The sequence below is a fragment of the Phalacrocorax carbo genome, chromosome 5, assembly GCF_963921805.1.
Source record: "Phalacrocorax carbo chromosome 5, bPhaCar2.1, whole genome shotgun sequence".
Lineage (NCBI taxonomy): Eukaryota > Metazoa > Chordata > Aves > Suliformes > Phalacrocoracidae > Phalacrocorax > Phalacrocorax carbo.
The window spans coordinates 31,340,873-31,352,214 of record NC_087517.1 but is presented as its reverse complement, the minus strand read 5'-3'; the positions used below and the strand labels follow the sequence as shown (position 1 = coordinate 31,352,214).

General features: G+C 45.9%; 1 protein-coding gene across 1 annotated transcript; it reads left to right on the top strand.

Moving 5' to 3' along the window:
* The first annotated feature begins 1,125 nt into the window (after window positions 1–1,125).
* Window positions 1,126–11,142, top strand: BZW1 (basic leucine zipper and W2 domains 1). The gene is made up of 12 exons (XM_064451903.1): window positions 1,126–1,282; window positions 1,817–1,890; window positions 3,955–4,131; window positions 6,442–6,536; window positions 6,781–6,846; window positions 7,341–7,476; window positions 8,066–8,175; window positions 8,293–8,463; window positions 8,780–8,926; window positions 9,251–9,389; window positions 10,287–10,409; window positions 10,671–11,142. The coding sequence occupies exons 2-12, from the start codon at window positions 1,827–1,829 to the stop codon at window positions 10,700–10,702; spliced, it is 1,260 nt and encodes a 419-aa protein (XP_064307973.1). The 5' UTR covers window positions 1,126–1,282; window positions 1,817–1,826; the 3' UTR covers window positions 10,703–11,142.
* Window positions 11,143–11,342: the final 200 nt, after the last annotated feature.

Here is an 11,342-nt window from a genome sequence, read left to right as displayed (position 1 = left end):
ACAATCCGATGAATGGGAAAGAATAGAATATATTGATTGGTATTTCCCCTTTAAAGGGCATGTTTCTCCTGAACAAATAATTCTAAGATTAGGAGTGAAATCTTAAAATATTTAAATCAATAGCAAAACTCCCTTTGATGTTGATGGGGCCCAGTTTACATAAATTGCAAGTTACATAATTTTTTGAGCAGCTTGGGAAATGGACTGCATGTTAACTGCAGTTACATTTATGACACACAGCTGTCATAATGCTGGCAAGCATCAGCCTTTGCACATTTTGCAGGCAAATAAACAGCTCTTTGACTACTTATTATCAAGCTGCTTCATCTCTGATGGCAGATGCAGGGAGCGTGCATTGCTCAGAGAGCTGCCAGCTGCTCCCCTCTCTGCTGGGCAAGCTGCTGCCCAAGTGATGTTTGTCTAGCTGTCCGTTTTATGTCAGTTTTGCGGTCATTCCTTCCTCTCCCAGAGCAGCCTCTCTTCTGTTCTCTTGTTTGTACTTATCTGCTGTTGGGAGGCTTCCCAGGAAGGCCTGGGCCCGATCCCGGGGAGGGAACTGCGTGGGGATCTGGCTGAACACAGTGAGCGATTATATTCAGAGCCTGAGAATGCCTTTCCGAAGGGGAGCGGTCCCTGCCCCCTGCAGACCTTCCTCCGCTGTGAGCAGCCCACCCACCGCTCCCCCTCGCACACCGAGGCGAAGCAGGACCCTGCCCCGCCGCCGGCACTTGCTGCCTGGCTCTGCTCCGTGGGCCGCTCCCCTCTGACCGCCAACCAGGCCTGCGGGCGGGCGGCCGCCCCTGGGGCGCTGCCGCGGGCACCAGCGCAAGGCTGCCCCGGCCCCCACGGGACAGGCAGCGCCGCGCCCGGCCTAGCCCCGCGACAGGGACCACAGGCGCGGGGTGGGGGGGGGGAAGCAGCGGGCGGGCGCTTGCATGTGACGGTAAATCACGGGGGGGGCGGACGCGCTCACTGCTGGGGAGGAGGATCCGGCGGGCACCACTGCTGGCGGGGGCGAGCCGGGGTCGCCCCCGGCGGGGGGTCGGGGGAGGCGGGGGCCGGTGGCCGGAAGAGCCCGGCCCCCTGCCCTGGCCCTCGTCCCCCCGTCTTCTCTGGCAGAGCGGGATGGTCCGTCCCGGGCGGGGCGTGAGTGCGGCCCGCCCCTCTTCCTCTCGCGTTGGTTCCGCTCAGCGAGCTCTCAGTACAGCCACCCCTCGCCGCTGCTGCTCGCGCCCGTCTCCGCTCCGGGCCGCTCGGGCGTTTTCTCTCTGCCTTAAAGTCGGTGAGGAGATGTGCCGGGGTGGGGGGCGGCCACCACCGGGTGGGGCCGGCTGCCGCGAGGCCAGGCGCTCAGGGCCGCGCCGCGCTCGGGTGGAGGCGGCGGGGAGGGAGGGGAAGGGAGGTTCGCTCGCCATCTTCCCCCGCACGGGCACTGGGGCGCGGCGGTAACAAAGCCGCCGGCTTCCGCGGGTGAGGGGCGCCGCCGCAGCGGGCATGGCGCAGGCCCCGGCTTCGCGCAGGTCCCGCCAACGCCCCGCCGCCGCCCCCGCCTGGGGCGGCCCGGTGCGTGCCGGGTAGCCGGGGCGGGGGCCGGCGGGCGCCTCCCCGCCAGCGGCCTGTGCCGCGGGGAAAATGGAGGCCGGGAAGGGAAGGTCAGGTGGTGGCGCCGCCGCAGCTCAGGTCAGCTCAGCGCAGGGCGGGCCGGGAGGTGGCGGGGCGCCCTCCGGCAGCGGGGCGCGCAGGGCGGCCGCCGAGGACCTGGGGGCCGGCGGGCTCCCCTGGCAGCCTCCTGAGGCGGGTTTCTGCTTCCTTGCAGGGTGTCTTTTATGAATAATCAAAAGCCGCAGAAGCCGACGCTATCAGGCCAGCGTTTTAAAACTAGAAAAAGAGGTAAGCTAGCTACAGCGTGCATCCTGCCAGTGCCTGCTGTCAGTGTTCTGCGTGTGGCCTTTTGTAGAGGGCCCGCAGTAAAGTCAGTTTCTGTCAATGAAATAATGCCTTTATGCGCTTCTCATCAGTCTTTGAAATGAGACCACGCTAAATACAAAGTCTTAAGGCAAACCCTGGGTGCTAGAATGTTCTCTGCACTAATCAAGCATATTTGGCAGTAAGAACTGTAGCTGAAGTTACAACAATAACCTTGGCTTAAGAGATGGTCATTCTGGAACTGTACTGAGTGCATTTAGCCTGAAAGCAGAAGTATCTCGTACCCCTGACTTACAGGGGAACTCCAGCACAGGCTTGTTGCAGCTTAATATGTACATCTAAGGAGCATCTAGGCTAGTAGGAGTTTCAGTGTTAGCCGCTGGATAAAAGTTGCATTGTCCCCTTAATGCTATAAGAATACCTGATTTAAATTTAAAAGCAAACAATAAAAAAACCAAAACCCACACCACCACCCCAAACAAACACAAAAAACCCCCAAAGTGTGGGATGTGCACAGAGTTGATGACTGAGGTGTGATGAGTAATTTAGTACTTTAGTGGTGTTTTCTTAAAGAGGAAGTAGGGGACAGCTCTTTGAGTTTCTGTTTAATACTCTTATTAATATATTAGCAGTGTTCCAGCTCAAACTGAGGACACTAAGGATGCTGTACACACTGAAATAGTGACTAAGTTGTACAGAAGTACATGTTCACTTACAGAACCTATTTTAATGTTAAAGTACCTTGAGAAATCATTGAACTGAGAGAGCTGGATTTAGTCTGTCTGACAGATGAAATGCTAGCATTCTGGGGTTTAGCCTCTTTAACCATTTAACCATAGTTTGGCTTCCAAGCAACTCTGGTAATAATGAGCTTCATGGATCTGTCCTGAAAAATAATGGATCCAGTATTTCCAGATTTCCACCCGTTACCAATGTGTAACAGTTCAATACATTCAGTACTTTTATTGAATGTAAGGACACTAGTATGCCTGTTACGGAAAGGTTGCCAACAAAACTGGCTAAGCCGTTACAGCACTCAGACTAAGATTTGCAGCTGAGTTCTGCTTCTTTAGAAGGTTTTTCCTCTCATGGTTTGCATAACCTAAGGACAAACTGAGATGGTGAAGCTGAAGACCTCTTCCATTTAAGGCTTTCTGTTAGTTACATGGGTGGATTTGTTTCATATTAACTGCTCCCTACCCATAGTGAAAACAAGCCTATGATCAACTGATGTATCTCAAACGTGAAGAAGCATGTGTTCTGCTCTAACAACAACAAAGGATGCTAATTAGATCATCTTTATTTAAGATAGCTCTGATTTCTACATTTTGAGGAAAAGCGATTGCTTCAGAGTTGTTTAACTTCATGTTAAGAGGAGGGGATGGTCTTCATAGCCAAAAAGCAAGTACACTCAGTTGGCTCTAACATGATAACGGTATGCAGCTTTTCAGTCAACATTTCATCCAAAACGTCAAGAGTCCCGGAGGGCTGAAACAGAACATGAGTAACGGAGTCAAATGTGCAAAATTGTAGGGGCACATGTTAAGAATTGCCTTCCAGCATGTAGCTAAGCCTCTCTCTTTGGAGAGAGTGATCTAACATGTGAACAGGCATATAAGAATCAAACTGAGAAGTCGGATAAGCTTCATTAGAGCCAACTAATGATCGCCACAACCAACTATTGTCAGTGAAAGTTTGGTAAGAATTCAATAAGAGGTAACTAAGGAATGTTTTAGCTTTTGATAGCCTTTCCCCCAGCCTTGGCTGAATAAGAGAGTGAAAGCAGTAAAACTCCTTACTGCTATATTGGCCATTGAAATTCATTTTAGGCTACACTGTTAAGTCATTAGTTGTGCTAGTTAATACCAGTTGTCTTGGAAGACTAGAATGATCTCAGTTCTGTTTAACTTCAGGCTTGCCAGTGCAAGTTTTCTTTTGTTTTGTTTGTTTTAATAAGACTCACGTGACAAACTGTAAAAACCAAACAGCTGGGTGTGACAACTTCATTTCAACACTTTATCTTTACAGATGAAAAAGAGAGGTTTGACCCTACTCAGTTCCAGGACTGTATTATTCAAGGTTTAACCGAAACTGGCACTGACTTGGAGGCAGTAGCAAAGTTTCTTGATGCTTCTGGTGCAAAACTTGATTATCGCCGCTATGCAGAAACACTTTTTGACATCCTGGTGGCTGGTGGCATGCTGGGTAAGTCCCTTTGATGGGGCTGCTGTCAGCCTTTGTTCACTTCACTCTACAAAAGCTCAATTTTCTTTCAGTGTAAAAACTGCTACAGAGCCCATTGATTGTGTAGAGCACGGTTTAAGTTATCAGTGGTAAACGATCTTAGTGACTAACTGAGCAATCAGGTTACTGTAGAAACACTCTGTATACCCTTCCACACTTTTGCTTGAGTCAGTTTGCGTTCTTCAAAGCATAGACTGTACAAACTTGGCTTAAAGAAAAGTACGTTGGATTAAATTTTTTTTTCATAAACCAGGAGTGGATCTTGACTCTGTAGTCAAGTTCCCTTCTGCTGTTGTGAAATGGATGAAGGCTTGTTTCAGGTGTGTGGTCTGTGGTCACAAAGCTACCAGAGTTGCCCTAAAAGATTCTGATGTGACCCTGAGCTTTGTGCACCCCACCCTGCTATTTCGGAAAGTAATATTGTTTACAGAAGATTCTGATGTGCCTAGTCTTGGAAATGCTATCACAAATTGTTTGGTTGTGGGCTCTAGCAGGTGTCAGGGAGTGAGAAATAAGAGAAGGTGGTCAAGTCAGCAGAAAACACAAGGAACTGAGGAAGTGAAGTGCAATGACGAAAGATCATTTAAACTCATGTGCATGCTGTGTGTAAAGAGCAAAGAGCAGAACAGATGCTCGCTGACCAGGTAAGGAGTAGATGAAGCTAAATGAGGTTGAAAAGGATGAAAAAAAAGAAGTTAATTCTAAATCTAGACTTTACATTTCCCACTTGACCAAATACTGTTTGTGAGAAGGGGTTCAGGTGGCACGGACCCATTTAAAATGGAGACTGTGAAGACAGCCCTTTGTGTTGTCTGCCCAGGCTGGAAAAGGTCTGTCTCAGGTTTTAGCATTTGTTAGGCAATAGCCGGGGGGGAGCAATTTGGCAGTTGCAGACGACTTTCTGTAATGTAACAGAAAGAATTCAAATTACCTAAATGCATAGGGGGAGGAGAGGCAATACCTGGTTCTGGGCCACAGTCGGGCTGTGGATGGCAGTTCAGCAGTGGGGGTGGCTGGCTTGGGAGGATGCATTTGTTAAATGTTCAGGTGGTCTTCACACTTACACTGTAGAAATGTCAGATGACTTGCTCAAACAAACGCTGAAAAGCAAGGCTTTCAAAGTGGCTTAGCCTTATTAAGTGTGCTTGCTTATCTCAAAGCTGTGTTTTGGAACAGTGTTAGGTAGAGTGACGTTATTGTGATGGTCCTTTTGGCAAAAGGCTCTTTTGCTGATGTTACAAGAGCTGATAGCATGAGTAAGTAAACGTGTCTGCCACATGGAGCATTGCTGCTTGAAATTGTGAATGTACAAATTGTTGCATTCTATAAGCTCACGTTCAAGAGTCTTAACCAGTGCACACTGTGTTAGGAAGTGTTCCTTCTGGGAATGAAGCTGAGGGGGAGGGGGGAAAATGCATTGCTGCATTGATGGCGATATAGGGGTCCTTTCCTCTACACTCTCTGTAATAAGTAGCTAAGTAGACTGGCTTTGATCTTTATTCAGGCCAAAATAAATACTGGCATCCTGTTGCCTTACCACCTTTTAATATTCTTACCACTAACGCTTATCTCGTTTAAGTCATGTTTCTGACTAATACATAAGAAAAGGATCTCCCTTATATGTAGGACGGCATAGAAATTGGTGATGAGGTATTCTGGCACTGAAGCTGGTGACTCGAATTCACCCTAGTTAGTGAAGCAGCCTGGCTACCAGTCAAATTCCTGTATTAAACTGAAGAGGACCTATGAAGAAGCATCTCCTAATTAGCAGCTAAAAAGCTGAAGTGCCTTTCAAGACTGAAGATTCAGGCTGATCTCTGGGGCACTGAATCTTGAACATGCATCTCCACATGTTTCATCTCTGGTTGTGACTTGCTCTGTTAAGAAGCGTTTACTTACAAAGCAGCACTGTTGCAGCAGACATGAAAAAGACACTTGATAGGATTAAGCATCTTTAGTGGCTTCCTTTAAGGGAAGAGGAGCTCATATGGTCATGTTAACTTAGCCATGTGTAAACAGGGTGTGTTGCCAATCCAGGTAAGCAGTAGGGGGTCAGAATATTTAAATGTTAATTTCTAAGCTACTGATTTTAAAGTTCCCCTACAGCAGTGGAGCAGATGGAAATGTAGGGGTGTCTTCAGTGATCCGGTCGTTTGGTTCATCGTGAAAGGTCAAAGCATTGAATGTTATGGGTATTGGAATTCTTACTGTGGAGCCTACTCGGTACTCTCACAGGGGAGTAACACCACTAATGCTGAAACCCTTCTTTAGCCCCAGGTGGTACCCTGGCAGATGACATGACACGCACAAACGTCTGTGTATTTGCAGCACAGGAGGACCTAGAAACCATGCAAGCATTTGCTCAGGTTAGTTCTGAAATAAGTACGATTTAACTTACTGTTTAGTGGTCAAAAATGAAATGTTTGTGTAGTTGAAAGTTTAGGTAAAAATCATGCATGGCTTTAAGATGCTTACTAGAAGAGGAAGAGTAGTGCTGTCCTAAGGTAAAGGTGCTCTAAAGAGTAGAGACCTACCTAATTGAACTTGATTTTTTTAAATTCTACTTAAATGATTGTTCAGAGCAAAAAATAATACACTTTATCTTTTTAGGTTTTTAACAAGCTAATCAGGCGCTACAAGTACCTGGAAAAAGGCTTTGAAGATGAAGTCAAAAAGGTATGGAGTAGATTCTTAGAAGCAGACAAATGTTTATTCTTTGTAATATCTAAACTTTATATTTTTATGTATATTAATATATATAAACTCTATATTGGTTTTAAGTATATATGATATATTTTATATATAAAATATATGTTCTCTCTGTCTTTAAAATATGTATCTAAAACAATAATATTAAAATAGTAAGTTTTATAATGTACTGTGTATATTATATAACTATATAATTTAATTCTTTATAATATTTAAATTATTCTAGTTAATCACTCTACACAGAAGAGTTCTATCTTACAATGGATTATTAAAATAAAACATGTAATTTATTGATAGAAGAACAGATAGTTTGTATGACTAGGGGAGAAGACTACCAGTGAACTAGTGCTTCTGCTAGTTGAATAGCTTGATTGAAACGAAAGTGCCTAACATGGAGGCAGTAGCCAAACTTTAGTGAGAGATGGTAGTTTTATGGCAACTGCTTTTACTTCCTCCTGCAGTTGTTGCTGTTCCTGAAAGGGTTCTCGGAGTCTGAGAGGAATAAATTGGCCATGTTGACGGGTATTCTGCTGGCCAACGGGACGCTTAATGCATCGATTCTCAACAGTCTTTACAATGAGAACTTGGTTAAAGAAGGTAAGTGTTGCCCAACTCCTCTTTTAGGGAGGGATGGTGGGGGACAGAACCATGACAAGAGGGTGGAAATTGTGGTGAGAGTACACCCTTGGAGCTCCCTAGTTTCATCTGGTGACAGATGTACTATAGGATTAGCAAAGGTAAACATGCTGCCTCGCAACCTGGAAGGTCTTGCTAAGACTTTAGAAAGCTAGTCTCTTCAGAAAGCTTGTGTGTATGGCCCCATTGCAAGACACTGGGGGCTGCTGTCACTAGCCTTGCCCAGCAAGGCAGTACTGTATTTTGGAGAGGGACCTTTTGGGATGCACAAGGTGTGTCGTGCCTTTAGGCTGCTTCCTACGTTGCAGCAGGGAGGATTGAATTTAGTACAGGGAAGCCTTCATGATGCTGAGTGGTGAGAAAAGTCCAACATGCCAGAGGTTGCTGTATCCTCAGGCAGAGGTACTGCAGACTCTGCTAGGGCTGCCTCTGAGTACAGCTGCTGCTGCTTTGAGCAGGGGTCTTACAAACAAGGTGCCGTGTTCTCTCAGGCCTCAGGATTCCCTTTGTTTTGAATTTCAGTAATAATATTACTCTTCCTGTTGCACAGGTGTTTCTGCAGCTTTTGCAGTCAAGCTGTTCAAATCATGGATCAATGAGAAAGATATTAATGCAGTGGCTGTCAGTCTTCGTAAAGTAAACATGGATAACAGGCTGATGGTGAGTACCACTGAAATTATTGATTTACTACTTCAGCCAGTTTAGGAAATAGCATTTACTAGCAAAGTATTCAACATGCGTTTCTTTTGTGAAAGCTGTTGTAAACTTTGTTTTCAGGAACTCTTCCCAGCCAACAAACAAAGTGTTGAACACTTTTCCAAGTACTTCACTGAAGCAGGACTAAAAGAACTTTCCGAGTATGTTCGGAACCAGCAAACCATAGGAGCTCGGAAGGAGCTGCAGAAGGAACTTCAGGAGCAGATGTCACGGGGAGATCCGTTCAAGGATGTGAGTATTTGTCTGCAGGCAAGGTGTAGGTGCTTTTTAAATTTTTTTTCTGTAGGAACTTAGCTCAAATCTGAAATACAATAGCATCTAATAATACTAATCTGAAGATATATGCCTAATTAAATACTGAGTTTAAGCACCTAGCTCTTACTAAGAATTAAAATTGGGACCAGAGTGTTTTGGTATTAGCTTTGTAGCCTTTCCTTAATGTCCTGAATCCTGTATGATCAAGGGGGTTGTTTGTGGTTCTAAAAGCTTCTAGGTTGCCCTTAGTGTCATGTGGCCTGTGTGCTGACTCTTTTATTCTAACTGGCAGATAATCTTGTACGTGAAGGAGGAGATGAAGAAAAACAACATCTCGGAACAGACTGTGGTAGCCATAATCTGGTCAAGTGTAATGAGCACGGTGGAATGGAATAAAAAAGAGGAGCTGGTAGCAGAGCAAGCCATTAAGCACTTGAAGGTATTGTGACTGAAGTATGGCCTTTTGCACCCGTTGGGTAGAGCTTGGGCTTCCCTCTGTCTCCAGCTCCCTTCAAAATGAGGTAAAACCTACAACCCCTCTAATGCAGAGACAGCATTAGACGGGGAATTCTTCCCCTGGTAGCTGTGGTATCATAGTCCCAAGTTTCTGAGGCAAAAGCAGTATGACTTCTGCAGCCCCACTCGGGTGGGGCGGGGGTTGCACATTTCTAAGCAGTGGCTGATGGAAACTGCACGAAAACAGTCTAGTCATGAGATAAATGTGAAGCGTTCCACTTGTGACAATTTGTCGTTCCTGTTACAGCAATACAGCCCTCTACTTGCTGCCTTTACTACCCAAGGTCAGTCAGAGCTGACTCTTCTGTTGAAGATTCAGGAGTATTGTTATGACAACATTCACTTCATGAAGGCCTTCCAGAAAATAGTGGTGCTCTTCTACAAAGGTAACTTCTGTGGGGCTGTAGTTCTGGGGGGTTGGTTTTTGGTTAGTTGGCTTTTTTGAAACCAGTGTTTGCAGAATGCTTCAGTCCTGATAAGCCGTTTAGGGAAGATCAGTGCTGAGACATTATACTTAATGAGCTGAAGAATTTTCTACCTTCTGTTTGCAAAGATAGAGCAGTAAAATGCAAAGTGGATGCTGCTGTCATCGGCATATGGGGCAGTACTCCAGACAAGGATGCCGCTTGTCTACTAGATTTTAAAAGTTGTGGTAGATTAAAGCTAAATTTAGATTTTAAGGCTCTTTGGCCCTTTTAAGTTAGGGAAAGATAAATGATGGTGTGTTCTCAGTTTTCTGTATGAACTCTTGAGTCTGAACAGCTGGAGATTGAGACCACCAAGGTGTTCTGGGGTGCTGTAGGCTCGCTGTTAAAAGGTGTTAACTGAAAACCATGCTGTGCGCCTGTGGAAACACCACAGGAACATATGGAAACTTTTAAAACTGAAGATTATATTGTACTTGTAAAACTTAAAATAGTTAAGCCTGATACACCACAGGAAGCATTTAAGACTTTGCATTTTTCTTAGCAGCTGACTGAAGCTTTCCTTACAGCGTGCTATCTCAGATAGCTATGAAATACTCAAGGCAAGTCTTAGTGGGGGCGAAAGTGCAGCTCCTGGTTACAGGGCTCAGGACACCCTCCTGGCAGCCAAACCGAAACACATGGTTCTCAGAATTTTAAAACAGGAGGCACTCCTGGTGCAGGTGATGTCCAGCCATCCCCTAGGAAGGAGTAGGTATGGTACTCCTAGGGGAGGAAGCAAAGGCTGCCAGTCAGGGGTTCTCAGTGGCTGCTTTTCAGTGGCTTCCTGTGTTAATGCTGCTCTTGCACATCTTACAGCTGAAGTTCTGAGCGAAGAACCCATCCTGAAGTGGTATAAAGACGCGCACCTTGCAAAAGGAAAGAGTGTTTTTCTGGAGCAGATGAAAAAGTTTGTTGAATGGCTCAAGAATGCTGAGGAAGGTAACCAGCAGCTCAGCTCACAAGTTGAACATGTTCATTTTGGGAACTTTAGAGCAATATGCTTTGTTTTGGGGCTGGGGGGGTGTTACTTGTCCCTCTGAGACTAGCTGTGTCCCCCTGGTACTGGCTAGAAAAGCTTGCCAGTGAAATACACGTGGCTCCAATAGCCGCTCTTAAGTGGGACGCAGGGCAGTGGCTGAACTCAGGGGCTGGGAGGGTGTGAGCTGCTGGCAGCCTGTTGACGAGGTCTCTCTGTTCCAGAGTCGGAGTCTGAAGCTGAAGAGGGTGACTGACCTGTGAAACTCTGTCCTCAGTAAAGCAAACAGGAGCTGTAGATAAGTGTCATGTCTCATGTGTCCTTCTGATTCTTACATCCTACCTCCCTGTATCAAGCATGATATAAGGGCTCTCATGGCAATTTATTTTAACTGTTTTCTATAGTTATTGAAATACTGGGTTTAGTTTTTAAAACCATGTTTTAAGTAGCTTACAGGAGCTATTCTAGATTTGACTCTAACCTGCATTTGTCCTTTGAGTTATATTCTACCTCCTGTATTTTCTACTGTAATAATGTAATTTAAGGCCTTCCACAATTAAATCCATTTTGCCCCTTGGGGGTTTTCTATCTATATTTGAGTAGACACGATATGGTGAATGACATTTATGGCAGTTCTGTTTGCAAATTAAACTGTAAAAAGCCTCTGAAGTGAAGAGGCCGTGGCTTGTGTGGTAACTCAGTGTGACACTTCAATCCGTACCACGTGCTCCAAATAACCCCAGTCATAGGTGGGTGTCCATCTCTCCAAGGACTGTCATCTCTTCACTTCCAGCATAAAGCAATCCAGGTGGCCGCCCCACTCCTGGGAGCTCAGCACCCCCCTGGAGAGAAGCTGGTCTGGCCAACAGTAAGTGCAGTGGGGGCAAGGAGCAGAA